General features: G+C 43.7%; 1 protein-coding gene and 1 long non-coding RNA gene across 2 annotated transcripts; both read right to left on the bottom strand.

Annotated features, from left to right (window-relative positions):
• Positions 1-1,212: 1,212 nt before the first annotated feature.
• LOC123836959 (uncharacterized) lies at positions 1,213-8,274 on the bottom strand. The gene is made up of 3 exons (XR_006789128.3): positions 7,985-8,274; positions 7,053-7,119; positions 1,213-1,536 (listed from the first exon to the last, which is right to left on the bottom strand). It is a non-coding gene; the product is annotated as an uncharacterized LOC123836959 (long non-coding RNA).
• A 3,614-nt stretch (positions 8,275-11,888) lies between these two features.
• Positions 11,889-19,458, bottom strand: ANKRD66 (ankyrin repeat domain 66). The gene is made up of 3 exons (XM_045866000.3): positions 19,283-19,458; positions 17,044-17,272; positions 11,889-12,988 (listed from the first exon to the last, which is right to left on the bottom strand). Exons 1-3 carry the CDS (start codon positions 19,443-19,445, stop codon positions 12,787-12,789), a joined length of 594 nt encoding a protein of 197 aa, XP_045721956.1. The 5' UTR covers positions 19,446-19,458; the 3' UTR covers positions 11,889-12,786.
• Positions 19,459-20,068: the final 610 nt, after the last annotated feature.

Here is a 20,068-nt window from a genome sequence, read left to right as displayed (position 1 = left end):
TATCTTAACTATAATCAGATATCTCTAGAAGAAAAAGGTAAAATGAAATAATAACAAATCCAATTTTTCTGAAATGTATTTATTTGAAATCCCCATCAAATAGAAGAAAGGTACCCACATAAACAGCATGTCTGTACTTAGCAACATCATATTTTTTATGTTACATGGTGGCTTTACCAAAATAAGGATACTGAGTCAAACACTTTCATTATAAAAATGATTCTGGGCACAATTCTTCACAAAAACAACAAAATATTTTGGAGAGCAAATAAGCAGTTTTGGGGGAAGATTCTTCTAACAGTTGAGTGAAGTTGATTCAAAAGTGCACGGTTATGGGCCCCAGGTAAATTATAGGGCAGTTTGGTGGTGGAGGTGTGGGGATGATGAAGGGGTGGGGCGCAGTGGGTAGGGACAAGGGAGGGGAAGGGGGGCGGGGAGACCAACTGGAAGGAGTCTGAACAGGGCAAACAAACTAATCAAAGGGACATTGTCAGGCCAGAAGACATGAGGTCAGCACTTCCCACACCAGAGGGCAGCGGCCAAGCCAAGTGGACTCAAAGAAGACTCAGAAAGTCCCATCAAAGACACAGCAGTCACCCAGAAGGATGGTCAAGGCATCGGGAGAAGATGTGAGAGATGATGTCCACAGGACTCCTTAGGAGGTGGTACAATTAGTTGAAAAACATGGGCTTTTTCAATTTGGGTTTGAGTGACCTTGAGAACAAAGATTAACATCTCCCAGCCTCAGTTTCTTCAACTGTAAGATGAGGATAAATAATACCCACCTCTCAGTGTTGTAAGGATTTCATAAATTAATACATAGAAAGCCACCCATGGTAAGTACTACAAAGACATCACCATTATCATGGCTCTCCTCTCTTTCTCTTCATCAGCATTTGCATCTTTATCATTATCCCCACGGATTGTTTCCCTTCTAAGGTCTGATGAGGAAAGTTCTTAAGTGTCCTGTGGGCCTTCCCACACATGAAAGCTAAATTGAACAAAACTCTAATAAATTTTAACATACACCTTCCCTGTGACCAAGCAATTCCATTCCTGGGTATTTACCAAAGAGAAATGAAAATGTGTGTAAATAAAAAGTCATGCACCCAATGTTCACTGCAATTTTTTATTGTAGTAAAAACATTTGACATCAGAGCTATGGTTTTAGCAAAATTTTAAGCGTAAAAAATAAGTATTGGTAACCACAGGCACAATGTCATACAGAAGATCTCTAGAACTTATTCATCATGCATAACTGCAACTCTTTTCCCATTAAATAACAACTCCCAATTTCCTCCTCTCTCCTGACCCTGGCAACCACCATTCTATGCTCTGCTTCTATGAGTTTGGCTAGTTTGGATACCTCATATAAGTGGAATCATGCAGTATTTGTCCTTTTGTGATGGTTTATTTTATTTAGCATAGTGTCCTCCAGATTCAGCCATGTTGTCCCATATCGCAGGATCTCCTTCCTTTGTAAGGCTTAATAATATTCCCTTGTGTGTATACACCACATCTTCTTTATCCATTCACCTGTCAATGGACATGCAGGTTATTTCGATATCGTGGCTGTTGTGAATAATGTTTTACTGCAGTTTAATTATAATGACCTCAAACTTTAAGCCACTCAAATGGCCACCAAGTGGTGAATTAATAAATAAATTACTCTATATTTACCCAGGGAACAAACTACCGACACAATCAATAACACAGATGAATCTCAAATACATCATGCTGAATGAAAGAAGCCAGACACAAAATAAGGCATTCTAATGATTTTACTATATGAAGTTGAATACGCCAAACTACTTTATGGTGATAGGTATCAGGACAGAGGTTGGTGGGGACAGGACCAGGGTGGTACAGACAGACTGGGAGCGGGCTTGGGGAAACTGTCTTGGGCAGTGGGAATGTTCTAATCCTGTTTATGGTGTAGTTTTCACAGGTACACACATTACACTGTCCACTTAAGCTTTGTGCATTTGACTTATGTAAATTATACCTCAATAACCTTGCAGTGCTCTGGAAAAATAAGAAAACCAGACAAACAAGTCCATGATATTTAGCCAAGAAGCTCTCGCAAAGCTAAGCTGAGCGACCAAGATATAGTGAAGGCAGCACGTGCAGAGCTAGCTTTCCTGGCAAACAGACAGAAGCATATAGTGATGAATAAAGCAAGAGCAACTTTCCAGAAGAGTGAGCACATCCACAGCCATTCAGAAAAATAATCAGCTGACAGAGGCCACCCCAGCAAAAGGATATCCTCTGTGAAAGCTGAATTGTCATCAAGCATAATCAAGGTCTGTGAAAAGGGTTGATGGGGCACATCCTGAGCATTTGTCTATTTTCTATTAATGTGTCTATCACTTTCCCACCAGGTCCTCTGCTCTCCCTACAAAGTACATCCCTAATCCGGCTGCTTCTCATGGACTTCGCTACAGCCCAAGCCACCGTCATCTCTAGCTTGATTATGGCAATAAGCTCAAGTGACTGGTGTCCTTGCTTCCACCCTTGACCTCTACAACCTATCCTCAGCACAGTAGCCAGAGAGATGTACCCAAAACTCCGCAATAGTTTTCCGTGATCCTTAAAATGAAATGCCCAATTTTCACTGTGGTCCCCAAGGTTCACATGAACCTGCTGCTGTCCACCTCTCCAACCTCAGCACCTCCCCTGAGGCACCCCCTACTGGCTTCCTACTCCGGCCATAGCGGCTTCTTACCCTAGCTCAGATGTTCTGGACTGGCCCTGGATACTTATTATTCCCTCCACCTGGAAGGGCCCACCAACACAGCTTCTTGCTTTTACTTCATTTAAGTCACTATTCAAATGGCCTCTCCTTGGAGATAACTTCCCTGACTCCCCTTTATAAAATGGCACCACTTTTCTTATGAACCCGGATGATGGTTAATTTTATGTGTCAATTTGACTGGGCCACAACGTGCCCAGGTATTTGGTAAAACATTATTCTGGGTCTTTCTGTGAGGGTATTGTTGAATGAGATTAACATTTAAATTGATAGACTGAGTAAGCAGATTGCCTTCTATACTGTGGGTGGGCCTCATCCAATCAGTTGAAGGTCTGAATAGAAGAAAAGGCTGACTCTCCCCAAAGTAAGAGAGAATTCTCCTGCATGGTGGCCTTTTAACTGAGACATCCACTCATCCTGCTACTACAATAGCCTGCCACCTTTTGGACTTGAACTGGAACTTTGGCTCTGTAGATTTTGGATTTGCCAGCTTTCGTAATTGTGTTAGCTGATTCCTTATTACTTCTCTTCCTGCACCGCCAAAAACTGTTGCCTATCTGTATGTCTTCTTCAGAAGAATCCAGAGCTCTTAACCACATGGCTATGCTGCCTTCCAGTGGCATCTCTTGCTTGGGTTATTTCAGCACTTTCCTAGCCCTGCTCCTGTTCGTTTGCCATGTCACATCCAACCCTACCTAAAGCTCCTCAGAGGCTTCTCACTGCCTTCAGAACACCATCCAAGCATCACACCATGGCCAATTGTGACCTGGCTTTACACCCCCACCAAGGTCACCCCCCCATGGTCACCATGTCCCCTGGCCTTCCTTGCTCCTTCACACACATTATATTTCAGCCTTGTCAAACGTGCTTTGGTCCCTCAGACTCAACACATATCCTCTACGGCTGGCCTGCAGAGTTCTCGCCTGACTCTCCTGCTTGCCTCCAGCCTACCCTTTGGTTTTTCATTCACATGCCGCTTCCTCCAAGAGGCCTCCTCGGACTTCTCCAAACTACTTTATGAGCTCCAGATAAGCGTTCCCAGAGAGCTCTGGGCCTCCCCTGTCACAGACCATCACCTTCCTTGGTTTTAGTAGTTTAACTTCCTGCCTTCCTAGCTGGACAGGAACTAGTCTCTTTCACTTGCGTTAGGACAAACAACTAGCATGCATAATATACATTGTGAAGTGGTTGATTGAATTTATGAGTAATAGAGATACGATTATCTGCCCTTAAGAACCCACCTACCCATCTGTATGCAGTTTCTAGAAAAGGGAAATCTACAGAGAAAGAAAGCAGATTGGTGTTTGCCAGGGACTGGGAGTGGGAATGGGGAGTGCCTGCCTAAAGGGCAGGAGGAATTTCTGGTGTGATTGAAATGATTTCAAATTGGATTGGGATAATAGTTGCACAATTCTATAAGTTAACTAAAAATTGTTGAATGGTACACTTGAAATGAGAGCCATAGCCATGGCGTGTTAAGTTATACCTCAATAATTTTGTTTTTGTTTTAAGGAATGCATCCAGTGTCTGTTGGCTCTTTGCCAGCCAGCTCCAGAGATTTTTCTGATGGCGGGAAAGACACCCCAAAATCTTATGTAGCTTCACATTTTTATAAAAGCAATAATATCCAGACTTGACATTTCACGGTTTCCTACACCACTCTACCTTCTCCGTGGAAAGTTATTTTGTTACTTTAGATTCTTCAGGATTTGCACTCATCAAGTTTCCCGGCAACAGATAAGGAAGCCCAGAATCATGTAGCCATGAGCATTTCTATACTGAACATTAAAAAAGAAATCTTTGTAGATGAATTTTCTCCAAGACTAGCACGATGTGCACATGTGTTGGACGAGGCCAGAGAAATGTCCCGGTGGGAGCAGGCCAGAGATGGGAAAATGACTCAGACCGTAGAAGCTCTTTTCTCCAATTTCTGAACCCTTGGTGGAAAGTTGTTAAACAGTGATGTGATTGCAAGGGGATAGAAGTTCTCTGATTTCCCTTCTGCAAACGGAGCAAGAATTTGGAGCTCTTGAGCCCAACATGGGGGAGCCTGTGTGGGAACAGGCAGGCCTTAGGACCCCAGTCATATTCCAGGAGGAGCTCCTTCTTTGCCCTGGTCTGGTCAAATGAGATGGGACAAGGAATGACTTGCTGAGGGGCTGCTGCTATACCCCTGAAGGTGCCAAGTGCTAGGACAGCATGCCGCAGGGCCCAAACTGAAGAACCATGCTGCTTCTCAGGCCCAAGATCCCTGGACGGCTCAAAGCTGGCTGCCCCCAAAGTCTCTTGATCCTGTGGAATCTGGGACTGCCCGAGGATTGATGGCAGATCAGCAAAGCCAGCAGGGGAGAACACTCCACCATTCCAGCCTCCGGCTGTCTCTTACTGGGCATTTGCTCGTTTGCATGGGAATTATTGAGGATAACTGATTGCCATGGAGTTGGTTCATGTCATTTTATAAGGTGGAAGAAACAGGTCTCAGGAGAAAGAGCGATGAGAGATTACTGGACTGGAATACAGAAGATCTGAATGCAAGTTCTGGTTCTATGACTAATCAGCTTGTGACTTTGGGGAAATCACGTTTCCCCTCTGAGCATCTGCTTGTTCATCTGTTAAATGAGAGGCTAGATGAATTTTAAGGGTTTTTTTTTTACTCTGATAATAAGAATAGTACTAATTGTTATCTCCTAATCATATCCCTAATCAGAGGTGCCAGGTACATTTGCATTCAGTCCTAAGAGACAGGCATAATATTCACTGTTTGCAAATGATGAAAAGGACGATGAGGCTGGCTAACCGAATTGCTCAAGTTCAAAATGCTTGAAAACAGAATTACTTGGCCTTGCCCAAATGGGTCTTCTCTATACCAGGTCTGGAGACCCAACTACACAGCAGAATGCTGAGGCAATTGTTCCTTATTTCCTGGGCTCAGGGGCACCATCGACATTTCCAAAGGCCACTCGCTGCTATAGAAAAGCCTCTAGATTCCCTCCCCCCAACATTGTATTTAGAAAACTTTTAAGCATAAGAAAAAACACCCTTATACTTGTTTTCTCCTAGCTCTCACTGCTTACTTTGCCACACATCGAGCCACCTAGCCTCTATCCCTCTCTTTTTCCATGGATCGATCTTATTTTTTATGGAAGCCTTTGATTTTGATTAATTTTGAGAAAGTCTTCTCCCATCAAATTTTCTCAGTCTTTTCTCCTGGCAACATACCGTTCAGTCATTACAAGAGCCAATGCAGCAGGCAGGATCCCGCCCTACGGATGAACAATCGGGCTCACGAAGGTAAGCCCCCGGCTCAGAGTCACTTCGCTGAGAAGCACTGGTCCATCTCTCTCAGGCTGAAGCTTAAGACTTTAAGCCTTATGTTCTCATGCCCTCTTACATGGCACTTTTCCAAACATGGGCGTTATGCCTTCACTTTGACCAATCTTTGTTAATTTCCACTGGGGATGTTTTTCCGTAGGCAATTAACGTCTTTTATAGCCAAATGAAACAACAACAACAAAAAAACACCTCAGGGCTTATTCATTCTACTATGACTAGAACTTTTTTTTTTTTTTAAGATTTTGTTTATTTATTTGAGAGAGAGAGAGAGAGCGTGCGCATGAGCGGGGGGGGGGGGGGGGGCAGAGGCAGAGGGAGAAGCAGACTCCCTGCTGAGCAGAGAGCCCAACGCAGGATTAGATCCCAGGACCCCGGGATTAAGACCTGAGCCAAAGGCAGACGCTTAACCGACAGAGCCACCCAGGCGCCCCTGCTATGACCAGAACTTTAAATACAGTATCTTAAAAGAGAACATGTAAATTATGTGGCCCTTCTTCCATAGAGTTTAATATTTACAGTTTGATTTTGAGTATATGTTTACATGTGGAGTGTGTATTTGTGTGTATTCCATAACTTTACAAATCTGTGCCTCTGAACTCAGTTCACAACCTTGTCTGGGTTTTATTTATTTCTTTGTTTTGTTTTTATGTTCTTGAAATAGGAGGGGAAGAAGTTCCATCAGGTGCATACGTGTGAGTATCAGCACTCGTGTGATACGGGATTGCTCAGATGGCTCAGCGTGCCTCTCAAGACCCAGGCTTATTACCCTCAACCTGTCAACTTGGCTCAAACAAGTAAACAAATTCCCTTGCCAATCCGACTGAGCAGAAGGGCGTTGTTCACCAGAAATACCTTGGATGAACCAAGACCCAATCACTATTTGTATTTTAGGCTAGTCTTCCCCTCTGCTTTCATTTACATATGGGTGTGTCTGCAGTTATGGGAACCATCGTAATTCAAATCTTACCTTCGAAATGCTTAAGTGTTTTGTGCCATGAGTCCCTTTGGCCATCTGGTAAAGCATTGGACCTCTTCTAGAAAAAGGGTTTTTAAATTAAGAAAACAAAATGCAGAAGATAGTAAAGAAAACTAATTTTATTAAAATGCAATTATCAAAATGGATTCTTCCAGAAGTTACTATAATTTCCAACTAATGACGAGTGTTAATGTTATTTCAAGCTATCTGAAATATCATCTGGATATTTCATAATCTGAAATGTCATGATTTATAATATGATGTTAATATTGAATGAAAATTTATGAGATGTCTGTGTGCAGCAAAGTCATAGAAATTGTTAATATTTGAATTTTGTTACCCAAACTCACAGTTGAAGGAAATGCTAAATACCAGTCAGTATTAGTAAAAGTAAAGGTGGTTTTTTTCCTCCCCCAGAGAAGTTTACATATGTCTGAAATTCTATGCCATCACAGGAATGCTTAGTTTGGAAAGGACATTAGCAATTCTGTCTCAGGAGTTCTAAACCTAGATGGGTTTCACAATAATTTAGTGAATACCGAAGAAATAGAAATTCCTGGGACCTAACCATGACTTACTGAATTAGAGTCTCTGAAGTAAAATCCATGTATTTTTTATAAATCCCAAAGGTGATTCTGATGCCAATTAGGGAATTCACTGAACTCTTAATATTTCCAAAGAATTTCTCTAAAAATTTCTGATGTATATTGCCTTTCCCCCCCCTCAGCTCTTATGGACCTCCTGGTATTTTGAAAGTCTTTATCTCAGTGTATGAGTTAGGTAAACATTAATTCCTTCCTCCTCCAAAAAAAGTAAGGTATAATTTACATACAGGAACGTTTATATTTTTTAGTGTATCATATAATCACACAACTACAACAACTATCAAGATATGAAACAGTTACATGACCCTAAAAACTTACCTGTGCCTCTTTGGAGATAGCCTTCCCCTCTATCTCCAGTCCCTGGCAACAACTGGTGTTTTCTGTCCTAGTTGTGTCTTTTCCAGATTGTCCTATAAATGATTCAAACAGGCCTTTGAGTCTGGTCTTCTTACATTTAGCATAATGCATTTGGGATTCACGCATGTTGTTGTGTGTATCAGTCTGTCCCCTTTTACTACTAAGTAATACTTATTTCATGGTATTGATGGACCAAGTTTGTTTAGCCACGCACCAGTTAAGGACACTTAGATTGTTCCCATAATTTCTGGCAATTATGAATAAAACAGCTATGAATACTTACATACAGATTTTATATGAATATAAGTTTCATTCCACTTGGGTGCATTTCTAGGAGTGGAGTTGCTGAGTCATATGCTAAATATATATTTAACTATATAAGAAACTGCCAAAATATTTTCCCAAGTGGCTGTATCATTTTGCATACACACACGCACATGCACGTGCACACACACACACACACACGACAAACATGTTCATAACAAAATAAGGAGGAATACTCATGAGAGTAACTGATCACATGCTCATAGTTGGTATTTGTTACTACCTACTTACACTACCCATTCTGGATTTCCTTTGCCTTCAGCAACCACCTCAGCTAGTCATGGTTCTGATAACACAGAGAATAAAAGAGAGTAAGCATTGCTAAGAGGGTTATTTAAAATGGAGGATATTGAGGGGCACCTGGGTGGCTCAATCAGTTGAGTGTCGGTCTCTTGCTTTCGGCTCAGGTCATGATCTCAGGGGGGTGGAATCAAGCCCCATGTGGGTCTCTGCGCTTGGTGGGGAGTCTGCTTGGGGTTCTCTCTCTCCCTCTGCCCCTCCTCCCAAAATAAATAAATAAATCTTAAAAAAAATAAAATGGAGGATGCATGGCTTCTGTCTCAAATTCTCAGAATTGTTGAGAACTCGGCTAAAATTCAGTTTAGAGGGGTGCCTGGGTGGCTCAGTCGGTTAAGTGTCTGCCTTCGGCTCAGGTCATGATCTCAGGATCCTGGGATCAAGCTCCGCATCGGGCTCCCTGCTCAGCAGGAAGCCTGCTTCTCTCTTTCCCTCTGCTGCTCCCCCTTGCTTGTATGCTCACTCTTGCTCTCTGTCTGTCAAATAAGTAAATAAATAAGTAAATAACATCTTTAAAAAAGAATTCAGCTTACAGGTGAGGAATCTAGAAAAGTTGAGCAACCTGACCGTGATCTGCCACCTGAAGGTTAGGACTCCCTCTAACCCAGGCAGGCTTTCAGGACTATAGGAGTGTTAGCCCGGTGGCCTAGTGCAAGTCATGCAACCTCTCAGAATTGCAATTTGTGATGTCACTGGGGGATAGTAAGACCTGTCTTGCAGGGGCGTCATGAAGATTAGATACAAAACATGCTTAGTACAGAATCCACATTGCAGCAATTTCTTCATAGCGTCCACTTCCTGTTGTTCCCATTTACTATGCACAATCTCTTTCTCTTCCCAATGCCTCGGTGAGATGAACAATGAAAGGAGGAGTCAGCAAGGACAGCAGGAGGCCATGGGGGTATGGCCCCAGTAAAGGACCTTGAAAACACTTATCAGTTTGGTCCAGGTGTGTCTGGCCAATGGAAGACAGACTACGAGCCATGCCATGAAACTAGACAGGGCGTATTTATGGACTGGACAATGGAGAGCCTCATTTGACCCATACAGGGCATTATTCCTGGCCCGCTTTGGGATTCTTAGGAAAAAACTGAGCCTACTCCTACAGTAACATCATACCCATCACAAGGACTGCTACAGAGTGCCAATGGCAGCACTAGTCCATACATCTCATCTCGTCCCCACTGCAACCCCAGGAAGGAAGGATTATTTTGCCTGTTTCATAGAGGAGGATATAAACCTAAGCTCACTTGGCTCATAAGCCCATGATCATAAAATACTGTACTTATTAGAAAAGACTGCTGGAGACAAAAGGGGGAGAAACCAATTCAATAGGCTGTAAGCAAAAGAGGAAATATTATTATGAAAGCAGTGTTCAACAGATTTCCTGAGTACAGAACCAGAACTGGAAACTAGAAAGCTGTGCATGTGCATGCGTGTCCCCACGTCCCACTCCACCACACCCACCATCTTTTACCTCAGTCTTCTCTCTGTCTCTGTGGAGCACCTTCCAACACTTCCTCAGCCCTGTGTAGAATGAGCCACTCCATACTTCTAAGGTTATATGCTACTGGTCTATCCTCTCATGATTCCTTTTCAACTTACCAGGAGAAGAATATTTTAATCCCCCCCCTTTTTTTTTATTATCCAGGTGGGGATGTGAAATCTGAGAGAGGCCACAGAAATTCCTGAGTCCAGCTTACTCCTATGGGTAAGTCTTGTGTATCCTCAAAATGTGCTCACCCATCTCCATTTGGACACCTCCAGAGCAGCCAGTTTCATTGTGGGAGACCTGGCTGTTAAAATACCCACCTGTGTATACTGCTCCTGCCTCTATTAATTCTCCTCCAAGGAGCATACCAAGGCGGAGGGGGCAGGCCTGGGAGGCAGGCTCAGCCCCAAGTTTTCCCAGTTCCTCCACCTGCCCCAGGCCCTGGCCCTGGCCCATGAGCTCTGGTCATCAATGTTCCTCTGAAATGAGTGCCTAACCACACCAGGCGAGACTGCCACCCTCCATGTCCAATCTCTGGACAAGATTTCCCTGCTGTTTTTTTCAGCCCAGCACATGGCAGCTGGTGCTCAAGGGGACATATTATTCCAGAGGAAGACCTGCTGTGGGTAGCTCAGGGGCCAGAGGCAATGATGAGGACAGAGGTGGGAGTGGAGACCCCTCTGCTCTTGAGGATGCACAGGGAGGTAGCGGCCCACAGGAGGGCCCAGCCAAGAGGGGAAGTGCAGAACCCAGTCCCACCCCCACCTCCCCACCCCCAGCCCAGCTCAGTCACAGGCCCTGTCTACGCCTTTCTGAGGATGTGGCCAGTGCCGAGGGTGGAGGGGAAATTGTGGAGAGGGGACTCTTTGATGTGGCTGAGGAGAATGAGGGCCCAGTGAGGGAGGGGCTCATCGGTGGAGGGTGGGGGGACCCCTGAGAAGACTGGGTCTCAGGATGAGGGGGGAAACTACAGGCCTTTCTCTTTCCCAACTCGGGGGTGCTCAGTGTTGCAGCCTGGGCCTTTTCCCACTCCACCCCCACCCCGCCTCCCTACCTACAATCCTCTGCATGGGCTGTGGCTAGCAGTAGGGGGAAATGTGAACTCTGAGAGAGGATGGACTCTGCAGATGTCGAGGGCACCGGGGGGCAGGTCAGGACAGAGTTGGAGACCCCCCTGTACCCAGAGCTTAGTCTCAGATGCCAGAACCAGCTGGCTCCCAGGAAAAGAATCCGACTGGTCCAGCTTGAGTGAGGTGTCTTCCGAAGTTCATACGCCGGTAGAGGACCAATAGGAGCACGGCAAGCCGGAACCCCCTCTGGGAACTGCTGAGCACAGAGAAAGGGGATTGATGCTCAGGATGGATACAAACTAGAAAAGGTATCCTCCACAGCTGTACTACTTTCCTAGCAGAGGTTCAAGCATTTATTCATTTCAGAGAATTCAAACCAAGCGTGGCCTGTATTAACATAAGCATTAATTGAGGAATGTGTAATGAAGATGTTAGGTGCCCAAAGACATTGATTTAGGTAGAAAAACTAGTAAACCTGGCGTGTGGAGTAACCAGTTGGAGTGCACCAAGCCAGCTGCCTGGTGGAGACCCTAAATATTTTCTGGTTTCTACAGCAGGGCTGTCTGATAGGCCAAAAAACAAACAAACAAATAAACAAAGCAAGCCACCCATGTAATTTTAAACATTCTAGCAGCCACATATTTTAAAAAGTGGAGAGAAAGAGGGTAAAATTCATGTGAGTGATACATTTTATTTAACCCAATATCCAAAATATGATCATTTCGACCCGTAATCGATAATATTGTGAATGAGCTGTTTTACATTTTTTGTCCTAAGTATTCAAAATCGGGTACATATTTCACATGTAGAGCACATGTTGGATGCGACATTTTCACTGGAAATACCTGATCTGTATTTAGATTTCCTAACATGTACGCTGAACAAGTAGGGCCGTAATCACATGTTCCAGTTTTTATGCTACCTCTCATTCGTTATGTGGGATGGAACTAATTCTCGTCGGCGTTCCCAGTTCTTGCTCACCGAGTTAGTCTATCGCCCAGATTGTTCTTCCTATGGAGAAGAGATCATTGGTAAAAATGACCAGGCTGGGATTGTGAACCCCACGAAGGAAAATCGTAGCTGGAACCTGGGAGCTACATTTGTTCATCTCTTTGCTTGGTTTATGTGACAACAAATCATTTTGTCGCAGATTAACTATACTGAGTATGTAGGAGATTTCTGAGATTTTGTTACTTTTTTCTTTTCATTGAAACCATCAAGTTTCCTTAGGGACAGCGCTTTCGTTGCCCCCCTGACATTCTCTAATGGCACATAGCAGGCCAGGGGATGCTGACGGGCAAATGACTGGTGATCACATACAAGCAGCGAATGCTCGGCCCTTTCTGGCACTTCCTGTGGATAGCGCGTATCAGCAGGGAGGAAACAGCTCGGTTAGAGAACACCCAGCAAGGTTTCAGACCGAATGCCAGGTCCTAAGCTACCGGTAGTTAAGGCGTCTGGGTAATGGTCATAAGTAAAATCACGTAAGGACAGCACAGGTCTCACAACTTCTACTCTGGTCCAGGGACCGTCCCCCGCAGCAGATATGCGTGCTAGAGCCGTCGAGGATGCTCTCCTTCTCACGCTCTTCTCTCCTTCGGATGGCCCGGCCTGGTGGGGCCTCGGATTGTCTTATTCTTTTTCTTATTAGTGTTTTGATTCGAGGAAGGGAGAGACAGCTCCAGCTCCCTTTTCTTGGCCTCCCAGTCTTCGTCCTGCTGGTCCAGAGGCAGCCCCTTCTGCCTGGCGGTGCGCCGGTGGTCCCGGCACTCGGGCTCAGCCCTGGAGAAAGGAACACGGCGGCCCTCAGCCCCCCGCTGGCCGGGAGAACCTGTCCTGGCTGCAGCATGGGCCCCTCTTCCGGCCCTCTGCACACAGCCTGGCCACGCCAGCAGTCCAGGGGAGAAGGAAGAAGGTCGAGTTCGAGCATCTCCCAGGGCACCTTTAGGGATGCCTTAGACACTAAAGAAATGACTGGGAGATGGAGAAAACTGGCAAGCCCCTGAGTGGGAAGTTCTAGAGCTACCAGCATCTTAGTAGGTGGAGGTTTTCCTTCATTTCTTTTCCAATTGTATTTTTTCCTAAATATAAGACCATGTCTGTCCATTGTGTAAGATTTTAAAGTATGGAAACATGTACAAAAGAAATAAAAAATACTCATAATCACATATGTATGGTATGTATAGATGGATTTATGAAAAGAATAGCTAGGTGATATATAGACAGATGACAGATACAGAACAATAGAATAGATAATAGAGAAATAAGTGAATAAACCATTATATACACATGGACAAGGGGAAGCATATGAAAGTATCATCTGAAGTAAAGTGCAAAGCATTACAAAAATCACGATTCAATCAGAAGACAGCAAACCTGTTTGCCCCTCAGCCCGCATCCCCCCAACAAGCTAGAAGTGACCATTCCATATTTAGACCACATGGTACCCCTCCTCTGCCCTGTTCTTTTGACCTTTTCCACGTTCTAGCTGTATTAGTGCTATTTATGTAAACAAGTACCTCCTCTCTCAGGGAACTTCATGTCCAGCACTGTCTCTGAGTCATCTTTAAATCCCTTTTAACATCTAGTTCAAAGCCATGGGCATGGTAGGGCTCAAAAATATTTGTGAATGAGAGATTTACTCAGAAAATTGTCAAGTACTATCTAGGTTTCTTCTGAAATTCTCTTATATCCTTTCTCTTCATTATCCTAGCCCGGGAGCCCACCTGCTTGCAACAGGGGGTGTTAAGAAATTCCTCAGTGATCCCCCATCCCTCCACTATCTCTGCACGTCCTCACACATACACACAACCTATGCACATTTCCAACTTGATGCCTTCACTCCAAATCAAGAATCTTTCTCCCTCCTTCATTAGTCAGATCTTAGCTGTCTTTCAAGGTCCAGATTAATTTCCCCTTAATCAGGATTCCTTCTCTCTGAACCGTCTTAACTGTCAAAAGGGAAGTTCCTCGTGGAAGATGATGATAACTAGAAATGACTTACACGTGATGTGGCTGACCTTTGTTGTTTTGTCAGCTCAGCTCTGCTTGCCCATTTTTCCTGGTAATGGCACCCCCCCCCCACTCTTTGGAGAACCTCTCCTCTTCCATTTCAGTTATGCTGAGATCATGTATCACACTCATCCACCCACTAGTGGGGAGGGGCTGAGATTTTTGCAGAGAGAGTCTCCTCTTCCATTTCAGTTATGCTGAGATCATGTATCACACTCATCCACCCACTAGTCACTGGGGAGGGGCTGAGATTTTTGCAGAGAGAGTCAGCAGAGGAAAGCCAAGGACAGGATCCCCAGGAATTTCAGCCTCTAAAAGTCATGCAAGAATAGGAGCTCAAGAAAATCATGAGAAGAAATGATCAGATAGGTAAAAGGAGAAATAGGAGAGAATAGCACCAGAGAAGAGAAAACGTTATCCAAAGAGACACGCCAAAAGAGAAGAGTAATCAGATATCAAATTAAGTGGAGGTAAGACGTGAGTTGAGAAGAGGCCATTGATTTCGCAACAAGGATCTCCCTGGATGAGCACTGATTCAGTACAAAATGGAAAAGAAGTGCAAAGGTGGATGAGGAAGACACCCACATAGATTAACATTAAATTACATAGATTAACATTTAAGTAGCATGGAAATGCAGGAAGAGTTCGAGCCCCATGTAGGGCTCCATGCTCAGCGTGGAGTCTCCTTAAGATTCTTTCCCTCTCCTTCTCCCTCTGCCCCCCCCCTCAAATAAAGAAATAAATCTTTAAAAAAAGAAGGAAAGAAATGCAGGAAGAAGAAAGAAACAGCAGACAGTAAAAGGACCTCTAAATGTTTGTGTGTTTGTTCAATAAGATCTATTTGAACATGTTCACAGGTCAGATAGGACTGAGGGGGGGAAGAAATAGAAAAAAGCTAAAAATACAGGAGAATAAAAGATGCAACAAAGAACACAGGAATGATGACATTGTAGGAGATATAAAGGTTTAGGTCGGGGTCTATATGGAGGGACAACATGTAGGAGGAGGTTTAAACATGTAAACCCTTGGCTTCAATATTTTCTATGCAGTAGAAAGCCTACTTTCTGAGGGACAGGCTGAGGTATGACAGGGATGTGAGCTGTCAATGAAGGAGCAGGACAGGGAGACAGATTGCCAAACTGTTCTGAGGGCTCAGCTGAAGATAGAAATCCCAGAACTTCTGGTGGTGCCCATGAACTTATTCCTGGGTTTTTTCTCTCCCAGACCAAGCACAGGAGTGAAGATGGAGACTGATACAAGGGTGGGAATTCTGGGTCACATGGTACAGGAGGACAAAAGGTTGGAAATTTAAGAATCATGCGAACAGAGAGGAAGAAGTAGTATATCATGGTGTCCAAATGGCAGACAGATGGAAGATCATGAAACCTTCAGGCTGATGATCAATCAGGAGAGAAAGAAGCAGTTGAATGAGAAGAGGTCTTGATGCACACAAATACCTGTGTGATGATCCAGGAACTGGCAAAATGAAGAAAGGGAGCTATGGTCACAGAGTGATATAGAGTTTTTAAACGTTCAGAGAACAATGTTGCAGATGCTGAGGTCCACAATGGATGGAGGTCACTGAATGTAGGAGATGACGCAGGAATGGAGAGAAGAGTCTTTGAGTCAGGACTCAAGGTTCTGCTTTTACCCCCCAAATCAATTTGATTATGATTTTGAACATTTTTTTAAAGATTTTATTTATTTATTTGACAGAGAGAGAGAGCACAAGCAGGGGGAGCGGCAAGCAGAAGGAGAGAGAGAAGCAGGCTCCCCGCTGAGCAGAGAGCCCAATGCGGGGCTCGATTCCAGGACCCTGGGACCACGACCTGAGCCGAAGCCAGATGATTAACTGACTGAGCCACCCAGGCGCCCCTGATTTTGAATACCACTGTTAAGAGAAAGTCTCTTGGGTTACTTCTACAGATATCTAATCACATCGTAAGCAACTCTAGTTTAACTTCTGGAAGATAACTTCATTTGCACGTTCTTAGAAGGGCATTATACAGTCATTCCCCCTTCCCACTGTGAACCGCCCTATAGATAGATTTTCTATGGATCTCATTTTGGTTTTCAAGCAACGCTGCCCTCATTCACTTACTTTACTGCCTCTTATACGAATTACTTATTAACTCAACCAGATTATAAATTCCCCAATTTTATTTCCATCCCTCCCAAAGCTGTACCTGTCAAGTACATAATTGATACGTAATTCTATTTGAATGCAGTGGGTGAGAGAAAAAAATTAACAAGTGCTAGAAAAGTCTTTGGTGAGTGTGTGAGTAGAAGATTCATAGATGAATAGAAGTTTTTAAAGGTAGAAGGGCCCTTACAGCTGATAGCCTAATTCACCAGCTTCCTTTTTAATATGAGAAACCTGAGGGTCAGCAAGGTGGCTTAACTTGCCCAAGGTCACACAGCTGGTTGGAATACCTTTCAGGGATCTGAAGGGGCTCCACGAATCTTCTACCATGACCCATTTTCAAATTTGGTGTCCCACCTCTCTTATCTGAGATAATTGTTCTATCGTCTAAAACAATAATTATAATAATTAAATATTGTTAAAATTATTATAAATATGTATCATTATAATAATTATAACTTTGGTATAATAGAAAAACAGTAGATTTCACATAATCTAAAACAATATAGTTTCCACCCAAACTAGTCATTTCAGGGAAAAGAAATAAAAACAACAGAAATGACAGTCAGCTGAATTTGCTCGTTTCATTTTCATGGACCTCAGACAACTGAGTCGGCAAAGACCTTGACCCCAGGCTCCTGTTTCTCTACCATTTCTCTAACTGGAAATAAATGAAACTTACTTATCCAGGAACGCCACACAGGCGGTCTGCCCGTAGATCTGTGCGATCCTCTTTGGTGTGTCTCCAAAGAAGTCGGGGGCATCGATGGCGGCGTGCAATGCATGGAGAACTTTGAGCACATTCACATGGCCTGACTCGGCTGCAAAATGAGCTGGAGTCCAGCCCACATCAGTTACCAGGCAGGGCCTGGCTCCATATTCTAGAAGGAGCTGCATCACCTCCATGTGCCCTTAGATGTACCAGGAAGAAACAGGAGGAGGTTAAGATTAAAATGTCTCTGCCTGACTAGGGCCAGACGTAGCCTGGATAGTGTAAAAGAAGGGATGACACTTGCTTTGAGGCCCTTCCTGGTTTCCTAGCATCATCCTCTCCTCCGTCTCCGTCTCTTACCTGGGACTCAGAGCCCCACCGTTACCTCAGGAACCTTGCTCCCACCAGAGTCCTGGGCTCTGCATGTATTCCATCTACTCCCTCCAGGATCCTCCCTTCCCCTGTTCATTCCCACAGGCCCTTCCTAGGAATCTTGCTTCCCCTCCCAAGTCACCTCTGCATGCCTATGTGGGCACTGGTAAGGCTCACTCCTTTTGGCAGCCTCAGTGGTGATTCAAAAGCAAGTATTTTGCAACAACATGGATGGAACTTGAGGGCGTTATGCTAAGTGAAGTAAGTCAGAGAAAAAGAAATATCATAGGATCTCTCTTATATGTAGAATCTAAAAAAACAAAAAGACACCAAGGTCAGAGGTACAGTGAAGAAACTGGTGGTTGCCAGAGGCAGGGGCTGAGGGGTTGGAGAAATGGGTAAAGGGGGTTAAAGGGTACAAACATCGGTTATAAAATAAGTAAGTCCTGGAAATGTAATGTACAGCATGGTGACTATCGTTAATAATACTGTTTTGCATATTTGGTAGTTGTTAAGAGAATAGATCTTAAAAGTTATTGCACGAAAACTTTTTGTAAAAAAAAAAAAACTTTTGTAACTATATGTGGTGATGGATTTTAACTTCACTTACTGTGGTGGTCATTTCATAATATCTACAAAAATTTCATTACGTTGTATACCTGAAAGTGATATAATGATGTATCTCAATTATACCTCAATAAAAAATATTTTAAGTCTCACCTACTTTATAGTTAGCCAGATTCAAAGCACAAGCTTTCCATCCACAAGATGTGGGCTCATACCTGCTGGTAAGTAACACTTGCTAACTGTGGAATAGCAGACAGGAAACAAAGGTCTGAGGCCCAGTTTCCTCATTTGTAAGTGAAAAACGTTATTACAGGCGCCTGGGTGGCTCAGTTGGTTAAGCGACTGCCTTCGGCTCAGGTCATGATCCTGGAGTCCCGGGATCGAGTCCCGCATCGGGCTCCCTGCTCGGCGGGGAGTCTGCTTCTCCCTCTGATCCTTCCCCTCTCATGCTTTCTGTCTCCCATTCTCTCTCAGATAAATAAATAAAATCTTTTAAAAAAATAAATAAAATCTTAAAAAAAAAAAAAAGAAAAACGTTATTACTTACCTCACCGAGTTCTTGTGAAGTACAAATGAAATCACGGACATAATGCATACAGCATGATGCCCAGCGTACAGCAAACGTTCACTCAAAGGGGCTTCAGTACAGTTACCATCACTTTGTACCCAAATTTCTGCAAAACTCTCCCAGCTGATTTCTCTGCGGCTGGCCTTGCTTCCAGCCAATGCATTCTCCATACAGAAATCCAAACAGTTTTTTTTTAAAAGCAAGTTGACTATAATACTCTCTTCCTTAACATTCTTCAATGGCGTTCTATTGCTGAAGGCCTTGACAAGCCCAATGGCTGAGTTTTTGCCACTATCCTCCTCCAAGTTCGTAACTGAGCCATGTGAGGGGTGGGGGATACAGCAGTGAACATGACAGAGTCCCTGTCCTACCTTTCCTGTTGGAGGTCAAGAGGGCAGAGCACTAATATTAATTGAGAGCAAACTATGTGCTAGGCATGTACACCCATTATCTTAGCGAATCCTCACCGCAAGACTCCAAGATAATGACAGTTCCCACTGTGTAGGTGAATAAATTAAGGCCTAGAGACATTAAATAACTTGCTTAAAGTGCTACAACCAGTAAGTGGTGTTGCCAGGGTCGACATGTTCCATTTGGCTCTCAAGAAATGTTCTTTCCACTACCGCACACAGACTACTGACTGGTAACTTCATGAAAGGTGGACTCAAAGGGATGGATTTTACCCAGGCACTGCCCACTCACCTTTGATTGCAGCCCAGTGAAGTGGGGTTCGGTCATTCCAGTCCACATCCTTGTAGTTTGGGTCACAGAGACCTTTTTTCAAAATCTTTCTCACTAAATTGTAGTCTCCTGCAGCCACAGCTTGGTGGAGCTTTGTCATGTCCGACATTTTGGTCAATTCCATGACCAAAAAAAAAAAAAAACCTATGGGAAAAACATACTGCTTAGGAAATTCTCTACAATTCTTTATTCCATAGGAATAAAGTGATTCCATAGGATTCTTTATCATTTACTTTCTTTCTTACCTCACAAATTCGCATGTGTGTGTTCTGTTGAGGGTGTATTTGGATTTCAGCCACTGAGATTAGTATATGCCAGTCCCCTACTGAAGAACTATCAATGGCTCCCCTCTGCCCCCAGGAATATAGGATGAACTCTTGGTTTGGGGTTTTCTATTTGGCCTCAAACCACTTATCAGTGTTATTCCCTACTCCTATTCCAAACTGTGTGATTCTGAATTAGTTGTGCAATTCTGTGCCTTACCTTTCTCATCTATGGCATGGATATAATTTGTCAGAGTTGCTGTGAGGATACAGGGACAATCCATGTGAAAAATTTACTGACTGGACACAGAGCAGGCACTCCATAGAAATTTAATACTATTGGCACACCAATTCAGATGGACAAGACGTAAACATGCAAATAAAATGCTTACAAATTTTTTACAGCATTAAGACATAAACTGACAATTCTTAAACTATAGTCTACAGATGCTTAGGAATCCTGACTCTTTCCGGGAATCCATGA

This window comes from Mirounga angustirostris, unplaced genomic scaffold (assembly GCF_029215605.1).
Source record: "Mirounga angustirostris isolate CCGP_5_RB_7025 unplaced genomic scaffold, mMirAng1.0.hap1 SCAF_8, whole genome shotgun sequence".
Lineage (NCBI taxonomy): Eukaryota > Metazoa > Chordata > Mammalia > Carnivora > Phocidae > Mirounga > Mirounga angustirostris.
Note: the sequence above shows the minus strand (reverse complement) of the source record. Positions and strands in the feature narration are given on the sequence as shown.